The sequence below is a fragment of the Lepus europaeus genome, chromosome 4 (genome assembly GCF_033115175.1).
Source record: "Lepus europaeus isolate LE1 chromosome 4, mLepTim1.pri, whole genome shotgun sequence".
Taxonomy (NCBI): Eukaryota; Metazoa; Chordata; class Mammalia; order Lagomorpha; family Leporidae; genus Lepus; species Lepus europaeus.
Genome location: NC_084830.1, coordinates 139,224,239 through 139,248,338, shown reverse-complemented (window position 1 = coordinate 139,248,338; position 24,100 = coordinate 139,224,239). Strand labels below are relative to the sequence as shown.

The 24,100-nt window shown below is 46.8% G+C and overlaps 2 protein-coding genes across 2 annotated transcripts; one reads left to right on the top strand and one right to left on the bottom strand.

The window, feature by feature from the left end:
- Nucleotides 1–259: 259 nt before the first annotated feature.
- HARS1 (histidyl-tRNA synthetase 1) lies at nt 260–16,340 on the bottom strand. The gene is made up of 13 exons (XM_062188995.1): nt 16,205–16,340; nt 15,833–15,922; nt 8,595–8,714; nt 5,882–5,977; nt 5,216–5,341; nt 4,439–4,546; nt 4,191–4,289; nt 3,867–3,960; nt 3,564–3,691; nt 3,232–3,474; nt 1,343–1,459; nt 1,001–1,147; nt 260–676 (listed from the first exon to the last, which is right to left on the bottom strand). The coding sequence occupies exons 1-13, from the start codon at nt 16,292–16,294 to the stop codon at nt 605–607; spliced, it is 1,530 nt and encodes a 509-aa protein (XP_062044979.1). The 5' UTR covers nt 16,295–16,340; the 3' UTR covers nt 260–604.
- Nucleotides 16,341–16,433: 93 nt separating this feature from the next.
- On the top strand, nt 16,434–23,860 carry HARS2 (histidyl-tRNA synthetase 2, mitochondrial). Its single transcript, XM_062188996.1, has 13 exons — nt 16,434–16,672; nt 17,630–17,704; nt 17,961–18,080; nt 18,202–18,297; nt 20,237–20,362; nt 20,468–20,575; nt 20,836–20,934; nt 21,246–21,339; nt 21,644–21,771; nt 21,864–22,106; nt 22,273–22,389; nt 22,589–22,735; nt 23,110–23,860. The coding sequence occupies exons 1-13, from the start codon at nt 16,565–16,567 to the stop codon at nt 23,167–23,169; spliced, it is 1,521 nt and encodes a 506-aa protein (XP_062044980.1). The 5' UTR covers nt 16,434–16,564; the 3' UTR covers nt 23,170–23,860.
- Nucleotides 23,861–24,100: the final 240 nt, after the last annotated feature.

Sequence of the window (24,100 nt, the reverse complement as noted above, 5' to 3'; positions counted from 1 at the left end):
CACCCCCCACGTTCTCATTGGCTCTGCGCGCGACCCCGCCTCTCAAGGGTGGAAGTATCCACTGCACGTGCGCCGCCGCGGGCCCTCGGGGAGCCGCAGGTGAAAGCCACAAACTCCGGCGGTGGAGTGCGCAGGCAGCCCTGCCTACCAGGCGCTGGGCGCTGGACCCTCAGGGCACCCTTCGCCCCACGGACCAGGCGGTGGGCTGCGTTTTCCGCTGAAGTGGCCTGAATGGGAGGCTCTGGCTCTGCAGCTAGACGTCAGAGATGCAGGCAAGCTCCAGTGGTTGAGGCAATTTTATTGGACCTTTGGCGACTGGCACTGGGGCCGAATCTGCCCCCGCAGAGGGCACCTCAGACCCAGGGCCCGTAGCCCAGGGGTGCATGCTGCACTCATCGGCTGCGGCCCTCTAGAGAAAGCGATGGAGTTCTTGCCCATTTTTGCCAGTGACTACGGGTAAAATCATAATACAAGTCTCTGTTTAGTCCACTCTCAGGTCTTCCTGCAGGGCCAGGAACGTCCAGAGCTGTTTTGGTGCACGTGCAGTTTTGTCTTCACCTCCGATGGTGCCGGTTGCACTTCCTTTCCTGACAGGCGGCTGCCTTCAGCAGATGCAGTGGGGCTGGTCTGTTCTCCTTTTAATTTCCTCCACCAGGTCTTCCCTTCGGACGTCCACCTGGCCAGGAAGGGGGAACAGGGTGGTATGAACATCTTCCACCGCACTGCGCCCAGAGCGCCTGATTCTTCCAACAGTCAGCAGCTCTGACTCGGCTGGAAGCAGGAGCCCAAGCCAATACTTTAGGCAGGCAGGCATGGGGTGTATGTGCTGATGGGGTGTTTACCCTGCGACAACCACAGCAAGAGGTTAGGCATGCCCTTAGGTCTTTTACAAGTTGGGACAATGTGAATGGCAGACCTTTGTTCAGGTCTTGAATGGGCATAGGCCTGCCAACATGGCATACACTCCCTAGTCCGATAGCTTTTCCTCGAGCCCCCTTACCTCTTCCCTGCTAGCCACTGAACGGAGCTTGATGACCCCGTCCTTGAGCTCCTGCTCGCCAATGATGGCCACCAGAGGGATGCCTGCCTCCTCACAGTACTGCAACTGGTTCAGCAGCTTTGGGTTCTTCTTGTAGAGTAGCTCGGCCTGTGGGGGACCAGGTGGAAGATGAAGGCTGGCTTCTGTTGTCCTCAGAGATAACCTCCTGGGGGCCCAAGCTGGCACGTGGTTCTTAGCTTCATTCCAAGATTTAATGCCAGGAGCCACTAGGGGGTGAGCTTTTATGTAGTTGGTGTCCAGCCCTCCCAGGTACGCTGTAGCCCTGGGGTTTGCCTCCCGTACCTTGATCCCAGCGTCCCACAGCTCAGAGACAAGCTTCAGTCTCTCCTCCAGGAGCTTCTTCTGTGCAGAAGCCACAAGGACCTGTGTCTCTGTGGTCCGTACCTTCTCCTCTAAAGCCTGGGGAAGGGGCAGATGAGAGAGAGCTGGGCTAGCATCTTCAGGGAGCAAACACAGCAGCCTCTAGTTAGTGCGTCCCCGCAGGGAAGGGGCCCAGTGTCTCAGCTAGCAAGTGGGTATAAGATAGGAGAGAGGAAAAACAGAAATGAACGGATTTGTAGTTATCATTTGCCAGAATAACCTTAGGCAAGGACAAAGGTACCTTATTTACAGTAACTTTAAGTTCATCTCCACCTAGGGCTTTTATGGTCCCCAAGAACATGCACACAGAAGTACCACTGTGAGCACCCCAGACAACCAAATCAATCCTGGCAGTTCTAGCTGCCACTTAGTGTCTGCCCATTTAGTAGACCGAGCCTCTCATTATTCAGCTACAGGGAAGAACTCAGAATGTGTGAGGATGAGGGGTAATGGGCAATGCTGTTGTTGTCCCTTGAGTTTTTCTAGAAAACTATTTTTTAATTTTTTTTTATTTGAAAGACAGCGCAAATGCGAGTGAGCTTTAATCCGCTGGTTCACTCCTAAAATGGCCACAATGGCTGTGATTGGGCCTGGCTGGAGCCAGGAGCCAGGAGTTTCTTCATGTGGGGTGAAGGGGCCCAAGCACTGCTGCTTTCCCAGGTGCATTAGCAGAGAGCTGATTTGGAAGTGAGCAGCTGGTTCCTGATCTGGTGCCCATCTGGGATGCTGGTGTCATAGGCGGTGGCTGTACCTGTTATGCCACAACACAGTGAAACGCCTGGCTGTTTGGCCTGGCCCAGTCCTGACTGTTGCAGCCATCTGGGGCGTGAACCAGTGGATGGATGACCTCTCTCTCTAACTCTGGCTTTCAAATAAATAAATAAAGTCTTATTTAAAAAAAAAAAAAAAAGGGATAGGGACAGTGGGAAAGTTGTCAGAGCATTCCCCAAAGGATGAAATGCACTGAGCTATTTAAGAGCAGCAGCAAAGGTCTTGGACTATGACGAGCTCCCCTGGTGCTATTCTAGGTACTATAGAGTCAATGCAGTCATCTGAGGGATCCCAGGTCTTCAGACACATGCTTCCCTCTCGGAGACAGTACTACAGCGTGCTGAGACTCTCGAGTTAACTGCCTGGATTTCAAGTCTGACACTGCCACTTGTCTAGCTCCCTGCTAATGTGCCTGAGAAGGCAGTGAAAAATAGTCAACATACTTGGGTCCCTACCACCCATGTGGGAGACCAGGACTGTGTTCTTGGCTTTGGGCTGGCCCAAACCTGGCTGCTGCAGCCATTTGGAGAGTGAAAACAGAGGATGGAAGATCTGTCTCTGCTTCTCTCTTTTCTCACTCTGCCTTTCAAGATAGTAACTACATTTTCAAATTCTGACCCACTTAGAAGTTTCAAGACCTTCAGCAAATTAATTCACTATAATGCAAATAATACAAGAGGACTCTACTAATTATGTTAGACAACGCATGAAAAGTACCAAGTACAGTGCTTGGCCCATGGCAGCAAAATGTAAGTATTCCGTGTCAGGAGGAAGCTCTGGATCGCTGATAAATCAACCATGATTCCTGACAGCCCTGAGGGAAGCAGGGACCCAGGGTACAGTATTCAGTGGAGAAAGGGAGAGCAGAGATCCACAAAACTGGCCTGTAATGGGTGGGAGTCTGTGAAGCGGAGCAATGTTCTTTCCATTTTTCTGATAGGCTCTTTGCCCAAACAGCACCACTTTCTCCCTTGGAGGTCAAAGATAGCTCAGATGCTATCCCATGCCCAGACTCTCTTCTTCCTACCCCCTTGACCTACCTCTAGTCTCTGCTCCACGATGGAGAAGATCCGTTCCACCCCAATGCTGAGCCCCACACATGGAACCTTGCGCCCTTTGGGGTCGAACATGCCCACCAGCCCATCATAGCGCCCTCCAGCGGCCACACTGCCCACGCCCAAGGGCTCGTCCCCTGCTTGAGCTGGGGTCTGCAGCAGCACTGCCTCATAGATCACTCCAGTATAGTAGTCTAGCCCTCGAGCGAGACTTAGGTCAAACGAGATCTGTGGAAACAAGGATGTGGTCAGTACCAGATTAGGGTCAGGGACCTGAAATCCCATTCCAGGGACCCCCCATGCCCAGCTTGACTCACTTTGTCATTAATGCCAAACAGGGTCAGATACTCAAACAGCAACTTCAGGTCTCCCAGGCCCTCCATGGCCTGTTTGTTTTGAGACAGCTTAGGATCCTGGAGCAGCTGCTCTACTAGAGACACTCCACCTGGGGAGACAGATTTGTGTGCCAGATTGACACAGAGAAGAAAAGGGTAGGACTGTAACTGTATGTACATATGTATGTGTGAACACACACTCTTCCCCCTACACACACCCACATACAATTTCAGGGAGGTTGGGAACAGGGAATGGCAGCTGGGGAGGCTGCTTTCGTTCCTCACCATGCTGCTGCACGTAGTCACCAATGCGGTCAGCCACCTCGGGTGCGAGGCCCTTCTCTCCCACCATCTCGTTCTTCACTTCCTCCCAGGATACCTGGACACACAGACACCAGTTGGGAACCTGTGGCAGCTTCCCTCCCAAAAAACAAGTATGGACCCTCTTTGGAGAACAGTCTAGAAGCAGAAGCTACCCTTTGACCTACATCCTGTGGCTACTCTTCCTTTGGTGGGCATGGTGGTAGGCACCCCTCTCTCCTAATCTCATTTTCCATTTCTTAAGGCAGGGTGAGATCTAGGAAAAGAGTCAAGTGTTTGGGTTGTCACCTTGTCCAGTTTGTCTACTGAGGAGCAGATAGTCCGGAACTTGCTATCAGGAACACCGCAGATGGCAAACATTCCATCTAGGATGCGCCGATCATTAACCTGCGGGGACCCAAGGCATAGTTAGCAAAGGTCTCTTTCAGTTACATGATCCTCAATAGCCCTAGTCATTTGGGCTACTGGTCCCTCTGCTCATTCTCCTGGGCAAGGCCAGGCCCACCTTTGCCCTCCCAGCCCCATCCAGCTCTGACCTTGACGAGGAAGTCGCCTATCTGAAGTGAACTCAGGATCTCACACATGATCTTCAGGCACTCTGCATCAGGGATCATGGGGTCAAACTGCCCAGCAATGTCAAAATCCTGCAGCAAGAGGGACAGCCAGAGATTCTCACGGTTCAGCCCCCTCAAGCAGCCTTCTGGGAGCTCTGTACTCTCTCCATGAAGGCCTATTTGCATGCAAGCACAGACTTTGTCCTACATTCTGTATGACTGATCAGCCTAGAGGAAAGCCCCAGCATTCTTGGGCTTTTCACCAGTCCTGGTTTCCTTTCCATCTACTACACTGTCCCTCCATTGTTTATTTCTTCATCATCTTAATTCCTCCTCCTGCTGTGGGGCAATTATTTAGTCTTAATCCTTAATCCTTGTTTTCTATGCTCATCTAGAAGCTTGCTATCCATCTTGGTGATTTCATATCTGAAGTATAATTTCCTCATCCTTTGTTGCTATCCCATCACTGTGAATTAACAGAAAAGATACCAGCCGTAGAGTTCTCCTGCTGACTTTGATTTTCTTATCCCTATGATGCCTTCATCTGCTGAGTATTAAATTTACACATGTAAAATAAAGATACTAATGTCTCCTGCCCTCCCCTCAAGGCCACTGTGAAATCTACATGAAAACACAATAGAAATCTTGAATTATCTGGGACAACCAGTTGCTCTGGACACCATGAGTATTCAATAGATTCTTGTGGTTTGAGGGAGGGCCCAAGTTACCCATCCTGTTCTACCGCTTCCCGGTACTCACACACTGGTAGAATTCCCGATATCGGCCACGGGTCATGGCTGGGTTATCCCGTCGATATACCTTTGCTATGTGGTAGCGTTTAATGTTGGTCAGTTTATTCATTGCCAAATACCGAGCAAAAGGAACCTGGTCACAGAGAGTTAAGGAGAAAGTGCCTCCTAAGACTGTCTGGAAGTTATCGCCACCAACAGAAGCTGGGGTCTAACCCCTCCCTGTGGGTACAACCACCACTCGTAAGATAAACAGCACTTGAACATCAGAATCAACTGTGCTACCACAAGGGGCAACTGAAGTGTCAAGAAAGAGAAAGGCTCCTTTCTGCTTGGTAGTGTCTCCCCAAGGCTACAGACTACTATCTAGCTGCCCGCCAAGTGCAGCAGGGGGCTAGACAGACTGGACAGAGCAGGAAAAGGGCCCCAGGTGGGCTCTCTAAGCAGATGATCTCTTACAACTTGGAGATAGCTTACTCATGATTAGATTGACAAGGCTATGTTCTGTTTAGCCAAAGATCAACTCATGGTTTAGAGAAATAATTCCCCTACTGCTAAGCCTCATGTTTAAACCTACCTATGTCTTCCTCTCCCTATCCCTGAGGCTGGAAATAGCCTCAGCCCCACTGAGGGCCAATCCATCCAAGGTCTTGAGAGCCCTGGCTTAGAAAGATACAGTGAGATCATAGCGAAGGGACAGTAACTCGCCACCCTGGTCCTTCAGGTCATAGATAAGTTTGGAATCTTCGCCATACTTTCCGGTCAGTGTTTCCTGGAAAAAACAGAAATGTGCTTAAAATCATAAATATAATACTCAAAAAGAACATAACAATTTAAAGAAAATTTGGCAAAAACCCACTACTCTATTGTGACATTTCAATCTGTCTACCTTTCTCTTCATCCCAGTTCTTAGGTGTTTAACATAGTTACAATGAAAAGGAACAAAAATTTTGTGTTGATTTTCTTCTTTCCATTTTGTGACACAAGTGAAGTATTATTTTTAAAAGACTCGTAACATTCTGGTGAGAAAAAGCTCAGTATTTACTTTCTTCCTAATGTTATACTGTTAGATGTTTAGGTTATCCTAATTTTCAAAAAATTTTCCATGACTTTTTAATAAGTATGTTTTGGTACTTAGCCTTTACTTTTCAAAACTATTATTCTTGAGGATAAACTCCTATGAGTGGATATTAGACCAGCAAATATACATGGTCCATGGTTTTATGATATCTGAGATTTGAGCAATGTCAAAAGCCCAGTGTCCTCTGGGTGTTACAGAGAAGTCCTTATCTGTCATGTCTTCAACAGGTGATAACTTATTTCACTTACTAGATTGGCAAGGATAAAAAGTCTAAAGATTCCCAACGTGTAGAATCAGAAAGAACCATATACTGGTTGGTATCATGGGCTGAATTGGGTCCTCTAATCCCCAAATGTGCAAGCTGAAATCCTAACCCCTGTCAACCTCCAAATTACCTTTAAAGAAGTTATTAAGCTAAGATGAGGTCATAGGGAAGGCCCTAACCCAATGTGACTGGTGTCCTTATAGGAAGAGGAAATTTGGACACAGAGGGAAAATGATGTGAGGACGAAGGGAGGAGCTGGTCATCTAAAAGCCATGGAAAGAGTCCTTGGGTCCAAGAAGGAACCATCCTGCCAATACTTCATCTCAGACCTGCAGCTTCCCGAACTGTTAGAAACCACATTTCTGTTGTTCAGGATACCCACTCTATGACATGCTGTTAGGGTAGCCTGAGCAAACAAATACAGTTGGTAAAACATAAATGGGTATACTCTTTCGACCGAGAAATTTCATTTATATGATTTGATCCTACAGATCAATGTCCACTACGGTGGACATTGATCTGAGCACTAAGTATCTATCAAAGAGTAAGACAAAGGCAGTGCCTGCTATCAGGTAATCAGAAACAGGCACTACGTTCATGCAGGGAAACAGTCGATGGGTGATTCCAGTCATAGCTACTCTAAAGGAAATCAAACAGGCTGATGTGGTAGACAAGGGCTACTTTAGGAAAAGACAGTTGGAAAGGATTATTTGAGGAATGGTATTTTAGCTGAGACCCTAAATTAAAATGTGCAAAATAATTTAATCTGAAATTAAAGTCATGCAAAGAACTTACGAAAAGGGAATTCAGAAAAGGGAAGAACAAGAGAAAAAAGAGGCCCTGAGGTAGAAAGCCAGTATGTTCTAGAAACAGAAAGAAGACCAGAATAATGTAATGGACAAGAGGAAGAAAAGCATGAGATGATGTGGGGAAGGCTGTGGTCAAATCATCTCTTGGTTTGTAAACCCAAGTAAAAGAGTTTGGGTATTTTTTTTTTTTTTTTAAGATTTTTTATTTATTTATTTGACAGCCAGAGCCACAGACAGACAGACAGACAGAAAGGTCCTCACTCCGTTGGTTCACCCCCCAAATGGCTGCCATGGCCGGAGCTATGCCGATCCAAAGCCAGGAGCCAGGTTCCCCACACCTAGTCTCCCACGTGGGTGCAGGGGTCCAAGCACCCGGGCCATCCTCCACTGCCCTCCTGGGCCACAGCAGAGAGCTGGACTGGAAGAGGAACAACCAGGACTAGAACCTGGAGCCCATATGGGATGCCGGCACCGCAAGCAGAGGATTAACCAAGTGAGCCACAGCGCCGGGTCCCAAGAGTTTGGGTATTTTAAGTACAATGGAAATCACTGAGCTTTAAGCAGGGAATGGTGAAATTTGTTTTGAAAATTCTTATTAACTTATGGGGAGAGGGTAGGAGTGACTGAGGGAGAGAGAAAGCACTTCCCTATTTACTGGATCCAAGTGCCCACAATGGCCCTGGGCTGAAGTAGTCTGAAGCTGGGAACTCACTCCAGGTCCCCTACATGGGTGGTAGGGACCCAATTATTTGCACCATCACTGCGCAAACCACTGTCAGGAAGCATTTGCAGGAAGCTGGAGTGAGGCGCTGGAGGCAGGGCGTGAACTTAGGCTCTCTGATACGGGACGTGTGCATCTTAACTGCTAGGCCAGAAACAGTGAAAACAGTAAAAAACTAGAACCAATGTCAAGGTCTACCAATAGAAGACTGGTTGCATATACATATGGTCTGCACACATATACATATGGTCTGCATGCATCTAGAAAATATCTTCATTAAAATGCAGGGGAAAGGAGCTAGAATAACCTCCACTCCTCATCAGGGCTCTCTTGGAAGCCATGGACACAACCAGGACAAATAAAAGGCTGCTCCGTGCCACTGCTGGACTCTTCCTCGTTGGAGAAGGCCTGTGTCCACAAGAGCAGCAGGGTCTTAGGCCCTCTCTCTTCTCATCCTCTTTGTTATTTGTATGTCCACTCTTCCACCATGCAGCTTCTCCCTAAATGTCTCACCTTTAGTTCAAACACAGGTGTATCAATGACTTCTGCACCGTGGCGCTTGAAGCAGCGGATGATGACATCAAACACCTTCTCCCGGACTGCCATCTGCCGGGGACTGTAGTCTCTTGTGCCCTTGGAGTTAAACAGCCAAGGAACCAGGGATGAGATTAAAAACAAACATGAGTAAGTTATAGAAATATAAAAGGATGACGTCAAGAACAAGAAAAGCAAATCCTGCCCCAAATTTAGATCTTCCTACAGGCTGCTGGGCTGTAAAATGGGCACAGCAAATTCCCTATTAAGTCCACACCCATTTGCTGTCAGCCTCCCAGATTCCATTTCTTTTCAACTTGGTTCTAGTTTCTAGAATTCTCAGAACTCTTTTCTCCAAGGAATTTTTCTAAAAACTCTTTCTGGGAATAATAGAGTATTTCCCTGCCTAACACAAATACCTGCCTGATAACAAGAACATAACCAATTCAAACTCGGTCAGCTAGTTGAATTCTAAACTCTATAAGCGCTTTTTTCTCCATATGACTATTCTTTTGAATCCTAATTAATAGTACTATTTGTTCTCTAATTTGCTTCTGACAACAGCCTTAAGGCATGGGCAGTTTTTTTTTTCCCCTCTGAATATCACAATCCCCCCCCCCCTTTTAAAAAAGATTGTATGTGTTTATTTGAGAGGCAGAGTTACAGACAGTGAGAGGGAGGGAGGGAGGGGGAGAGAGAGGTCTTCCATCCACTAGTTTACTCTCTCCAAATGGCCGCAACGGCTGGAGCTTTTTATTAAAAGCATTACTATAGTCAGGAGCAATTTACAGTTTATCTGACATGAAAGCAATTTTTAAAGAAAAAAATAAAAGGACATCATCACAGCAGAGAAAAACATATTTACCAAGTCGTGTCTGTAAACTTCAGGGCTGGTTCAGAGCTGAGCCAATGCTGTTTCAGCTATGTGGCTAAATAACAAAGTCCTTTAATTGGAAAAAGGTACCCAATTCTCTCTTTTCTCACTCGTTACTTATTCTTCTATTTATTTGTTTTTTTCTCACTCTACTTATTCTTCTATTTATTTGGTTTTACACCGGTGCGTCACCAGAGCACCAGACAAGGGAACTGTGGTGCTGTCTGCAAGAAGTCTTCCGGGACGTTAACTTTTCCGAAGGACTCTTCTCATGCAGTAGCTTAGGCAGAAGCATTCTGTGGCTGGATTACAGGACACTGAGAAGCCAGGCATTACTAAGGCCACTCAGCAAGCGCGTGGCAGTCAGGACTAGAACTCTGTTCTCCTTCCAGAGCAGTTTCTACTCAGGGCTTTTACCACTTACTCCAGCGCCTTTGGTCTCAGGCCCTCGTCCCACTCTTGCTATTTATTAAGGTTCCCAAAGAGGATTATACTTATCAGTATTTGCTGTATTAGAAATTAAAACTTCAAAAATGTGAGGACATTTATTAGCTCTTTTAGCAAATAATAAATCCATTACAGGTTAACATAAATGATACTTTTGGAAAATGCAACCATTTTCCAAAACAAAAAGATTTAGTGAGAAGAATGGCACTGATTTACATCCCTGCAAAGCTATAATGTCTGGATTCTCAAATATGCTTTTTATATTCAATCTATTGCAATGTTGTTTGAAGTATGTGAAGAAAATGTAGCCTTATACACATAGGTTTTTATAAAAGGAGGAGCATTTTATGAACTTTTCAGCTAAGCTGGTGTACAGAACTACACCAAAATTCAACTAGTACTAGTTTCTTTCTTTCTTTCTTTCTTTTTTTTTTTTTGACAGGCAGAGTGGACAGTGAGAGAGAGAGACAGAGAGAAAGGTCTTCCTTTTTGCCACTGGTTTACCCTCCAATGGCCGCTGTGGCCGGCGCATCTCGCTGATCTGAAGCCAGGTGCTTCTCCTGGTCTCCCATGCAGGTGCAGGGCCCAAGGACTTGGGCCATCCTCCACTGCCTTCCCGGGCCATAGCAGAGAGCTGGCCTGGAAGACGGGCAACCGGGATAGAATCCGGTGCCCCAACCGGGACTAGAACCCGGGGTGCCGGGGCCTCAAGGCGGAGGATTAGCCTGTTAAGCCACGGCGCCGGCCCTAGTTTCTTTCTTCCTTCCTTCCTCCCCTCCCTCCCCCTCTCCCTGTCTTTTAGGTCTTATTTATTTGACAGCGAGGCAGGCAGGCACAGAGAGAGAGAGAGAGGTCGATCTTCCTTGCACTGGTTTACTTTCCAAATACCCATAACAGCCAGGGCTGGACCATGTAAAAGTTAGGAGCCACTAACTTGATCCAGGTCTCCCAGAGACGTGGCAGGAATTCGAGGACTTGGGCCATCATTTGCTGCCACATTAGCAGGAAGCTGGATTAGATGTGGAAGTAGCGGGGTCAGCATTGTGGCGTAGTAGGTTAAGCCACAACCTGCATGCCAGCATCCCATATGAGTACTCATTCAAGTCCTGGCTGCTCCACTTTTGATCCAGCTCCATAAGTGCGTGGGAAAGCAGCAGAAGATGGCCCAAACACTTGGGCCCCAGCCACCCACATGGGAGACCAGATGGAGTTGCAGCTTTCTGGCTTCAGCCGGACCCTAACCTGGCTATTGTGGCAGTTTGGAGAGTAAACTAACAGATGAAAAATCTCTCTTTTCTCTGTCTCTCCCTCTCTGTGTGTAACACTGCCTTTCAAACAATAACAACAAAAAAATGGAAGCAGGCAAGATTTGATCCTTTGCATTCCAGTATGGGATGCTGGCATCCCAAGTGGCAGCTTAACCCACAATGCCTGCCCCACAAAGATTGGTTGCAGTATAGGCTCTTAAAGCTACATCAATGAATCCTTCCTACTGTCACATTAAAATCCTGCAATCTCTCAATTGCACAGGTAACTAGGCTAGTCGGATTCATAGAGGTAGAAAGTAGGATAGTGGCCACTAGATGCTGAAGGATATTGGAGCAGGGAGGTGCAATTTGGTGGGTACACAGTTTCAGTATGAAATGACAAAGGTTTTGGAGATGGATAGTGGTGACAGTTGTACGGCAATGTAAGTGTACGATGCTGGGGGATCTTCAAAACGTTCACAGAAAATGCATATTATTAACAGAACTATGCAGGGATTTTGTTAAAAATTTACACCAAAATAAACTTACCTTTTAATTCCATTTCTCCCCACAAAATTATAGAAATGTCTTTTACTTCAAGCTACTGAACTATACACTTAATTTTTTTTTTTTAAGATTTTTTTTTTTTTTTTTTTGAGAGTCAGAGTTAGAGAGAGAGAGAGAGAGAGAACGAGAACTTTCATCCACTGGTTCACTCCCCAAGTGGCTTTAACAGGGCTGGACCAGGCCAAAGCCAGCAGCCAGAAACCAGGAGCTTCATCCAGTCTCCCACATGGGTGGCAGGGGCTTTTCCCAGGCCATGAGCAGGGAGCTGAATCAGAAGTCCATCAGCTAGAACATGAACCAGTGCTCATATGGGATGTCAACGTCCTAAGCTGCGGCTTTACTTGTTAGCACACAACATCGACTCCCTCAAAATTTTTTAATGTGATAAATTTCATGTTACATGGTAAATGCATGTTACATGCATTACTATAACCTATACTTTGAATGGATTTTTAACCCATGCATATTGATTATTTGGAAAATATTGGTTTGCTGGTGATAGTTATACAGATATTGCAAATGTTGATAATATTTCATTACACAGGGCTGGCACAGTGACATAGCAGGTAAAGCCCCAGCCTGCAGCGCTGGCATCCCTTATGGGTGCCGGTTCAAGTCGTGGCTGCTCCACTTCTGATCCAGCTCCCTAATGTGCCTGGGAAAGTGGTGGAAGATGGCCCAGGTCGCTGGGCCTCTGCACCTGCATGGGAGACTTGGAAGAAGCTCCTGGCTCCTGGCTTCAGCTCAGCTCAGCTCCAGCTGTTGCAGCCATTTGGGGAGTAAACCAGTGGGTGGAAGACCTCTCTCTCTCTCTCTCTCTCTCCAATAAATAAATCTTTAAAAAATATATTTATTGGAAAGTAGAGGTGCAGAGTTACAGAGAAGGAGCAAAGAGAGACTTTCCATCTGCTGATCCATTCCCCAATGGCTGCACTACCAGGGCCTGGAGCCAGGGGCTTCATTCAGGTCTCCCATGTGGGTGGCAAGGGCCCAAACACCTGGATCATCTTCCTGCTTTTTCCAGGACATTAGCAAGAAGCTAGATCAGAAGTGGAGCAGCTGGAACATGAAACAGCACCCATGAGATGCAGGCATTGTAGGCAGTGGCTTTACTTGCTATGCCACAACACCAGCCCCAAGTGCCACTGTCTTGATATGTGATAAGGCATTAGCAGTTCTATTCATAAATGCTTTTGCACCTTTAATGAAAAATGTTAACACAGTGAAAAAGCTAATTATGTCTTAATATTATTGTAAAAAAAAACTTTTGCCCATGAAGATCCTGTGAAACAGGCTTTTCCCTATCATATTACAATACTGAGCTTTCTGTTATTAGTATGATTCACATGTCAAGAAATGTGTTTTAGGGGCTGGCGTTGTAGCATGATGGGTTAAGCCACTGCCTGTGATGACAGCATCCCTTATGAGCACAGGTTCAAATCCACGATGCTCCACTTCCTTTCCAGCTCCCTGATAACATGTCTGGGAAAGCAGTGGATGACAGTCCAAGAACTTGGGCCCCAGCTACCAAATGGGAGACCCAGATGGATTTCCAGGCTTTTGGCTTCAGCCTGGCACAGCCCCAGCCATGCGAGAAGACCCCTCTGCCCTGCACTCCTGGTCTCTCTGCCTTTCAAATACATAACATAAATCTTTTTTTTTTTTTTTTTAAATGTGGTTTAACAAACTACAGTGGATATTAACTCCCCAACATAATCTCATTTTTATTAACATTATGGAAACTTTCAGACATACAGAGAATAGTATTATGGCTTACTATGTGTCCCTTTCCTGGCTTCAACAACCCTTAACATCCACTGTTCTTATTTCATTTAAATGCTGACATTCTTTCAGAAGTACTTTAAAGTAAATCTCAGACATCGCATCATCGCATTCATACATACTTCAGTATGATTCTCTAATACATAAAGGTTTAAAAAGAAAAACTCAGAATATGAAAATGCCTTTCTTATAACCAACAAAACTAACTAGCCTCAATCTACCAACAAGTCATGTTATACATGCCCCTATTGCCTCAGCAATACTTTTTTATGAGTGGCTTATTTGAATCCAATTCTAAATGAAGGCCATGCCTTGTATTCGGTTGATACGTATACCTATATAAAAGTTTCCTTTTTTGAAAAAATAAGTATTTGTTGATGAAAATGAGACATTTGTTCTTAAAAAATTTTCAGATCCCAGATTTGATTAACAATGTTCTGAATATGTCATTAAATGGTCTAACACAGCATTTCCTATAAACTCATAGTTCAAAGATCTGGTCAGATTCAGGTTCAGCTTCTAGCAAGAATACTTCATGGGTGGTGCTATATACTTCTTACTGCACCACATCAGCAGAAGACTGTGTCTTGCTACCCTACTCTAGTGATGTTAAGACATCATTCAGTTTGGGTGAGGGCCAACCTATTACAAAATATCCATTAAGTTTTCTATTTTACAGATTGCATAATCATTGACATCACTGCTTTGAGATTTTATTCTGTCTCTCTAACCTTTGAAAATGAGTTGTGTGTAGTAAAAGAACTGTTCAATGAATTTAAGAGCCCAAAGTGTTAACCTTAACACAAGAAAGACAATATCATCTCTCTCCTTTGGAATTCAATTTTAAATATTCATTAAATACTTTTCAGGCACTGATTCTGAGCTTCAAGGTAAATAACTACAAAAAGTCGAGGCCGGCGCCGTGGCTCACTAGGCTAATCCTCCGCCTTGCGGCGCCGGCACACCGGGTTCTAGTCCCGGTCGGGGCACCGTTCCTGTCCCGGTTGCCCCTCTTCCAGGCCAGCTCTCTGCTGTGGCCAGGGAGTGCAGTGGAGGATGGCCCAAGTGTTTGGGCTCTGCACCCCATGGGAGACCAGGATAAGCACCTGGCTCCTGCCATCGGATTGGCGCGGTGCGCCGGTCGCAGCGCGCCTACCGCGGTGGCCATTGGAGGGTGAACCAACGGCAAAAGGAAGACCTTTCTCTCTGTCTCTCTCTCACTGTCCACTCTGCCTGTCAAAAAAAAAAAAAAAGTCGACACAATTATAAAGGTATGAGGCTAGTGCTGTGGTGTAGCTGGTAAAGCTGCTGCCTGCAGTGCTTGCATCCCAAATGGGCACCAGTTCGAGCCCCAGCTGCTCCACTTCCAATCCTCCTCTCTGCTATGGCCTGGACAAGCAGTAGAAGATGGCCTAAGTGCTTGGATCCCTGCACCTGCATGGGAGACCTAGAAGCTCTTGGCTTCGGATTGGCACAGCTCTGGCCGTTGTGGCCAATTTGGGAGTGAATCAGCGGGCGGAAGACCTCGCTCTCTCTCTCTGCCTCTCCTTCTCTCTCAGTGTAACTCTGCCTTTCAACTAAATAAATAAATCTTTAAAAAATATATAAAGGTATGAATGAGTGCCAAGGGAACCCCGATGAATGGGTAAATAATCTGTTTACAGAACTTACAAAGTGACACTTGAACAGAAATCCTGGAAGATGAGCTAGGACTCTCCAGCTTCATTCCTTTCTACTTTGCTTCTGTATTAGTCTTACAGGTCTTCCTTTGGTCCTGGCGACTACCAAAGTTCCCTCCTGCTTTAAGATTTCCATATTCTACCTGGATCTATCTTCTTCACACCCCTGGCTATCTCCTCCCTATCAGTTAGTATATGACTTCCTCAGTGACATTTTCCCAGACTCCTCAGTCCTGCTTTATTTTCTCAGAGCATCCTTCTTTATTTCCTTATACCACTTGCCACAACTGACAGTCACAATTGGATGATCTGTTCGGATTTTGTCTCCTTCGGTACAATGTAAGCTCCCCGAGGGCAGCCTGTATCGTCCACCATGGTACATTCACTGTCTGGTACAGCACCAGGGACGTGGGAGGCATGTTTACTAAATGAAAGGAGGAGCAGCAGCAGGTCGACTCCCCCGCATACCCGGCTGGCCTAGTTTCTGTCATCCCAGAATGACAGAATCCTCTGCAGTATTTCAGGTCCTCATCCATCACCTGCTCCGGGGAAACAGACATGGGTGCCCTCGTGAATGGAGTTAGGGGCTATCTCAGCGTTTTCTTCCAGGAACCCCGTTACCTTGGGAGTTTTGAGCATAAATTTGTGTTTGCTCTCATCAGGGCCCAGCTGTGCCTTCAGTTTCAGGAGTTTCGCCACCTCCTCTTCGATCTGTGGAGGGAAAGAAGACGCTGGGCTATCCCTCAGTCACTCCCCTGCCTCCCCCACCATTCATTCGGTATTCCTCCCTCCTCAGACTGCAGGGCAGATCTGTCTGCCCAGGCTTGGCTTTGCTTCTTTGGGCACCCACCCCGGCCACCTCCCTACGGAGCCCATCCTCCTTCCCTACCAGCCCGGTCCCTTCTCCCGCGCCCCTGACCTCTCTTCCGACGACTCGGGCTTTAAATTCTCCCTGGCTTTGCCTCGGCCCCTCCCCTGCCACCTGAGTCGCACCTGTTCGGCGCTGGCCTTCTGCTGCTTGAGACCTCGCACGCGCTCTCCCTGAAGTCGCACCAGCTCCTCAAGCGCCGCACGGTCGGCCATCCCTGCTGCTAACTGAAGCTGAGCCCCGCCCCGGCGGCCTCAACCTTAGCGTTCAGCCTGGAAGACTTCCGGCTATCGAGTCGCCCTCCTGTGCGCCTAGAGAGCCTCCGTCGGGTCTCAACATCGCTTCCGGCACCAACCGGAAGCGTTGCTCTGGGACGAGTGGAGCTCAGGGTCCTGAAGTGTACAGCTACCGGTATTCTTTTTGGAGTCCTCTTGCCTCATTCTCCGCCTTGGCATCCTGTCCTGGAAACCGGTGTCTTGCGCACGATGCCCCAGCTCGGACTCCTGCCCAAGAGGGCCTGGGCTGCGCTGTTCAGCCAGCTTCTGCGACCGCCCCCCTCTGCGTGTACCCAGGCGGTCCGTGGTCACAGCCAGGTGAGCCTGACTGAGAGCTCCAGTCGGCCCCGGCAGGGCTTCCGGGGCTGAAAGTACGGGCTCCAGTAGCCAGTACTCCAGTACTGTTGCATTAGGTTTTTACTGAGTTCCCACTATGTATCGGCACTAAACAGAGTTCTGAGTGCTTTGTTGTTTAATCCGCAGAGCAATCACGAGAGGTTGGGGTTTTTATAGTTTAGGAAACAGAGGCTGCAAGGTTAAATGACTTACCCGAAGCTTCAAGTAAGGGAGTGCTTTCATACAGATCTATGCTCTTGTCTGAAATTCTAAGTCAAATACATTAATTAATATTTTAAAGCAAAATAAATGGGTATTTCCACTAAATGAGATGACTAAAGACCATTAAGTGGACTGAGCTCGTATTAGAATTTAACTTCAGAATGAATTTCAAAAAACGTTTGAGGTTTTCAGAGAGTTTTGAATTTTGGGACTACAGATGTGAGATTGTGAACTTGAATTTGGACTTCAATTGGAGGAGAGTCGACAGAGTCTAAAACTACAACACCCTCTATTTCTGTAAGGCCCATGCTGCCATCCAGTAATAAAGTCCCAACTTTTCTGTTTTGCGTTACTTAGGAAGGTCCCTCAAATCCTCTCGGCAGATGCTTTGTCTCATCATGAATGATAGGACTCAGATATTTTACTAATTTTCCGCCACAGCACTCTACCAACCTGAGTTTTTTAGTTCAGTCAGGAAATCCGTTCCCTTTCATTCCATGGGCTGCTTTGGTGTCCTTGGGATGGCTCTCCTCTGCTTTCAAGTTGCATTTTGCCTGTCTCCAAGCCTACTAATCAGTGCTACCTTATTATAATTTCTTTTGCTGTTTAAGTAGGATCTGAGAACTGGAGAAGAGCATATTTGTGGTTCACAGTGTCAGAGACATCACAGGTCTGGCCAGCTTCCAGAGGAACCATATTTCATATTCCTTCTGACAGGTGGCAGAGTCAGTGCTGACATCCCAATTGAAACCACATCAAGAAACGCCAAATTTTATCATCAAGACCCCAAAGGTAATACACTTTGTTCATTCTGTCCCATTGGCATGCTTGGAAAACTGATCCCTGTTTTGGTCATCTCTATGATGCCTTTTAATTATACTTTTAAATTAAAAACAAACATTATTCTTGAGCTATTGGGTGGGGCCCAGAATCACCTGAACCCAAAAAATTTCAGTTCCATAACTTAGATTATAAAAAGTTTAGCTCTTTATCTTCAATGGATTTGTTTTTCAGTTTTCTTTTCACTGTGACTGCTTTTGATTTCCAGGGCACCAGGGATTTTAGTCCCCAGCAGATGGTTGTGAGGGAGAAAATCCTTGATGTGGTTGTTAGCTGCTTCAAACGTCATGGAGCTCAGGGATTGGATACTCCAGCATTTGAGCTAAAGGTAAGGAGAGAAGAGTGCCTGAAACCCATTTCTTCACCTGCCTTCCATGTCCTAAAGGGCTTTTCGTCTGTGCTTTGTAGTCATTGTTTGAATCGAGGCTGTTTCTGTTTGCCTCCTGCAGGAAATGCTCACTGAGAATTACGGGGAGAACTCTGGGCTCATCTATGATCTGAAGGATCAAGGTGGAGAGTTGTTGTCCCTTCGCTATGACCTTACAGTATCCTGAGTGCTGGAGCCTGACCTATCTCTTTCAAGTCCAGAGGGCTTTGTGTGACAAAAGGGAGGAGAGTAACTCTGGGATTGTACAAGTACATTGGCATCAGCCTTATTCCCGTTTCTCCCAGAAGGCAGTTCTGCCAGCAGATCCTTGCCTGGAGCCCGATCGTTTTACTTTAATGTGTATCAGAGTCCCTTCTAGAACCCTGCAGAAACACAGCTTCCTGGACCCAGAGATTCTTAAGTCTGTAACTGGAGCGGGATTCAGCATCTGCATGTTTTTATTTATAGTGTTCTTTTTTGAAGATTTATTTATGGGGCTGGTGCTGTGGTAAAGCTGCCGCCTGCAGGGCTGGCATCCCATATGGGCACCAGTTGAAGTCCTCGCTGCTCCACTTCCTATCTAGCTCTCTGCTGTGGCCTGGGATAGTAGTGGAAGATGGCCCAAGTCCTTGGGCTCCTACACCTGTGTGAGAAGACTCGAAGGAGTCTCCTGGCTCCTGGCTCTTGGCTTTAGATTGGCGCAGCTCTGGCTGTTGCGGCCAGTTCGATAGTGGACTACTGGATGGAAGACACCTCTCTCCCTCTCCCTCTCCCTCTCCCTCTCCCTCTCCCTCTCCCTCTCCCTCTCCCTCTCCCTCTCCCTCTCCCTCTCCCTCTCCCTCTCCCTTTCTTCCTCTCCCCCTTTCTCTTCCCCTCCCTTCCTCCCTCCCCACCTCTCTGCCTCTCTTTGTGTAACTCTAAGTTTCAAATAAATAAATAAGTAAATCTTTTAAAAAATTATTTGAGGCCAGCGCTGTGGCACAGTGGCTTAATGCCCTGGCCTGAAGCTCTAGCATCCCATATGGGCACCGATTCGAGACCCGGCTGCTCCACTTCCAATCCAGCTCTCTGCTATGGCCTGGGAAAGCAGTGGAAGATGGCCCAAGTCCTTCGGCCCCTGCACCCACGTGGGAGACCTGGAAGAAGCTCCTGGCTCCTGGCTTCAGATAGGTGCAGCTCTGGCCATTGCAGCCAATTGGAGAGTGAACCATAGGATGGAAGACCTCTCTCTCTGCCTCTCTTCTCTGTGTAACTCTGCCTTTCAAATAAATAAATAAATAAATCTTTAAAAAGTTATTTATTTGAAAGGCAGAGTTACACAGAGAGAAAGAGAGAGGTCATCCATCTGCTGATTCACTCCACAGATGGCCACAATGGCCAGAGATGTGCCGATCTGAAGCCAGAAGCCAGGAGCTTCTTCTGGGTCTCCTATGTGGGTGCAGGGGCCCAAGTGCTTGGGCCATCTTCTGCTTTCCGAGGCTATCAGCAGGGAGCTGAATCAGTAATGGAGCAGCCAGGGCTCGAACTGGTGCCCATATGGGATGTTGCCACTTTAGGTGGCGGCTTTACCCGCTACTCCACAGCACCAGACTTTATAGGTTTCTTTTGAAAAGATTTATTCATTTGAAATGCAGAGTTAACAGAAGGAGAAAGAGTGAGAGAGAGGCCTTCTATCCACTTGTTGACTCCCCAGATGGCTGGGCCTGGCTGAAGCCAGGAGTCATGAGCTTCTTCCAGGTCTCCCATGTGGGTGCAGGGGTCCAAGCACTTTGGACCATTTTCTGCTTTTTTCCCAGGTACATTAGCAGGGAGCTGGATTGGAAGTAGAGCAGCCGGGACTTGAACTGTTGCTTATGTGGGATGCCGGCGCTATAGGTGGCAACTTAACCTGCTACATCACAGTGCTGGCCCCCAACAGCTTTGTTTTTGACGTATCCCATATATAGTGGATGCCAAGCACTGCTACAGCTTGGGGATAGTGGGAAGCAAGCCAGATAAGGTCCTTGTTCTCATCCTAGTGGATGAGATCCAATTCCGAGAGGTCCAGTCCTCCTTAAAATCTGTGTCCTAGGACTAAGCTTTGAATTTCATATTCTTCTTTAACCTATTCATGTGAGGTCCCTTTTGCTCGTTATCTGGCTATGAATAAATTGAAGAAGATGAAACGCTACCATGTTGGAAAGGTGTGGCGGCGGGAGAGCCCAACCATAGTCCAAGGCCGCTACAGGGAGTTCTGCCAGTGTGTAAGTGACCTGATGGGGACAGCACAGTCTGATAGTTCCGGGGACTACAACCTGGGAATTGATTGATCATTAGAAAATTGTTCCTATGTTTTTTCTTTGTTGTAGGATTTTGACATTGCAGGTCATTTTGATCCTATGATCCCTGATGCAGAATGTTTGAAGATCATATGTGAAATCCTAAGTGGGTTGCAGCTGGGGAACTTTCTCATTAAGGTGAGGTCAGGGCTGAGGACTGGGGGATAAGTCCAGTGGCTTGGTGCTGTTTATGCAAGTCCCAAACCATAGGTGACCACAGCCTTTAAGCCTGAAGTTCAAGGACTTTCTTAGTACAGCTGTTCTACTTCTTACATTCGTGTATATTCTTTGCGAGATTTCCTTCCTATCCCTTTTATGAGTTGAGAGAATAGGGACTGCCATGATTTAAAGGAAATGGGGCTGACAGGGTGCTTGGGTCACTTCCATTGAGTTCACAGGTCAATGACCGGCGGATTATAGATGGAGTGTTTGCTGTCTGTGGGGTCCCTGAAAGCAAGTTCCGTGCCATCTGCTCCTCGATAGACAAACTAGACAAGGTAATGAAGAAAAGCTTCAGTAGTTCCAATCTGGGTTTCTGCCCTACCCTCAAACCCATATAACTAGAGAGAAACAAAGATGGTGGATGGAAGTGAGCTTATGTTTATGGGAGGAAGGTGGAGAGGCATTCTGAAGAAAGGTCTGAGTTCTGCTGTACAGTGGGGATCGTGGTGGATGTCTTAAGTTGCCTCTGCCTTTGCTGAGGATACTGTTAGCTACTTGTGACATACATACTGAATAAAATATGATGGCTTTTTCGGTTGAGAAAGAAGGATCTTGGGACTGAGCTGATGTGTGGGTGTTTATGCAGATGCCTTGGACAGATGTGAGACATGAGATGGTGACAAAGAAAGGCCTGGCTCCTGAAGTAGCTGATCGAATTGGGGACTATGTCCAGTGTCATGGTAAGAACTAGGGTTTTCAGAGTCGTGGTAGAACTGGACTGAGGGCGAGTGGTCAGATTCTTTCTCTGAAACAGCTTTCCATAACTGCGCTTAGCTGGCCTATATTTAATTTTTCTTTTACTTTGTGTCTTCTGGGGGCAAAAGCATAGGCAGAGGATGAGGCTCTGTTCATAAGAGACCAGGATCTTTTTTCCCTCATTATAAGACAACGAAGAGGGTTAGCTAGAGCATATAAAGCATAAATTGGACGAAACACATCTGGGTGACCAGCACAGACATTATTTCTTCCCACTTTTCTCCCCAGGTGGGGTGTCCCTGGTAGAGCAGTTATTCCAGGATCCCAGACTATCCCAGAATAAGCAGGCCCTGGAGGGCCTGAGGGATCTGAAGCTGCTATTTGAATACCTAACTTTGTTTGGAATCACTGAGAAGGTAAGCTGAGTCAGGAGTAAACCTCAAGAGCCTCCTGAGAGCCTGCTGGGGCCCTCAGGATCCTGAGTCTACTTTGGGCCCTGTCCCCACAGATCTCTTTTGACCTAAGCCTGGCTCGGGGCCTGGACTACTATACAGGAGTGATCTATGAGGCAGTGCTGCTGCAAACCCCAGCTCAGGCTGAAGAGGAGTCTCTGAATGTGGGCAGTGTGGCTGCTGGTGGTCGCTATGATGAGCTGGTGGCCATGTTTGATCCTAAAGGCCACAAGGTGCCATGTGTGGGACTCAGTATTGGAGTGGAGCGGATCTTCTACATTGTGGAGCAGAGAATGAAGGTAGCTCCTAGATAGGGCTGAGTGGGGTTAAAGGCCTGAAAAGCCTCGTGTTTCTAAAATACAGTAGTGCTGTTTTTCTGACAATTCTTTTTTGCTTTGCTTTTTTGGAATCGCTGGTTCAGAGGAAGTTTTTAGTAGTTTTACTGTTTTTTCTCTATTTTATCAGGCTCTTGGTGAGAAGATACGAGTCACAGAGACCCAAGTGTTTGTGGCCACACCCCAGAAGAACTTTCTCCAAGAGCGATTGAAGCTGATTGCTGAGCTTTGGGATGCTGGGATCAAGGTATGGTGGAGCTGACTTCTGAGCCAGGCCCATTTTTACCTTGAGCTTTGGGAGGAACTCCAGAACTTTTTAGTCTAACGACTAGAATGGCTTATTTGCAAAAGAGGTCCAGCCACTTAATTTTTACTACGTTGGAAATACATGTTCAGAGGTTTGTGTACTTTGTCACTTTTACATTCTCTACCGTGTTCCTTTGTAGGCAGAGATGCTATACAAGAACAACCCTAAATTATTAAGTCAGCTGCACTATTGTGAGAACACAGGCATTCCATTGGTGGTCATTATTGGTGAGCAAGAACTAAAGGAAGGGGTTGTCAAGATCCGTTCGGTAGCCAGCAGAGGGGAGGTAAGTGGAAGCAGGCAGAAACAGAAGCACAAGTGTGTGTACCTTTCCAAGATTCTTTTAAGAAGTATGTATTGTATTGATGAGGAAAAACTCCAGGATTAATGGTTGATAGAGATGAATGAAGAAGACCCACCCCAGACAACCATTGTAGCCAGTGAATATTGGCTTGATGGGCAAAGGAGAAACAAAATCAAAATGGGTGTTTTGAGACTGACCAACAGAGTAAACAAATCCCTTTAGTCTTGAGGATGTATGTTCTCCAGGTTACCTTGAAGCCCACAGTACATGCAGAGTAAAATGAATCTGAAAAAACAGTGATTAAAGAGTGAGTATCACTTCCTAGTTTGTCACTTCAGGGTTCTCGTATGTTTCAGGTGGCTGTTAAACGGGAAGATCTTGTGACTGAAATTCAGAAGCGACTGTCTGAGTCTTGATCCTTGCTTGAAAGCCATCTGCTGCTCTGTGTAGAAGAGATTTCATCTGGGCCAGAATTCCTGCTGGATTTCAGCATAACTGGCCAGGATAGGTGACAAGTGCTTCTACCTCCTCCATCCTTCCTGGATACAGAACTGTAGAAGGCCCTGAGGACTCCTGGGCTGATACGGGAAGCTGTTCTGCATGGGTGCAGATGGCTGGGATGTGAAAGACATTTTCCAGCTGTGGAAGCAAATTTGGAGTGCTGCTAAATGCCACCAAGAGGTGCTGAGGGGTTGCTGGGAGCAAGGCTCGGCTCTGGGAGAGCCCCCTCAGGCTGAGGATTCTGAACCATCAAAATCAGAAGGCAGATACTGGACCTTCCACAGCAGCTTTGGAACCAGAATCTGGGGGATTTGTCCTCAACGAACCCTGGATATGTCCAAGGAGTTTTGTAAAGAAAGCAAGGAGAAGCAATGACTGCTCTTTGCTCTGAGGGCAGAGATGCTATCCTAAGGGCATGGTGCCCAAGTTGATCTGTCATCTCTGCCAGCTACTGTTTGTAATAGTGGGGTTGAACTTCATAGGTGGCTTGTCAAGTTGGAGATCTGAGCTTTTGGAGACCATTTCCTATGCCAGAGTCATGCTCCAACTATTCCATGCCCTGCTCTTCTACAGGTGGTTAAATAATTTGTTAAATAAAGTATTAAATGTGGTAGTTTGAGTCATGTGTTACCAAGGGATTGGCTTGTGTAGGTCATGGCTTGTTTCAATTTAGACTGAAGAATTCTGTGAGCTAGAAGTAACCTCCCTGCGGTGTAGTCTGTGCAAGGAGCAACCACAGCCCCTTCTTCCACCCCCACCCCCCACTCCCCAACCCGCTGATAGTCATGTTGCTAGAAATCAACGTGTCCTGAGCCATCTGCCAGAGTGCTTCACCTGATTATTGCT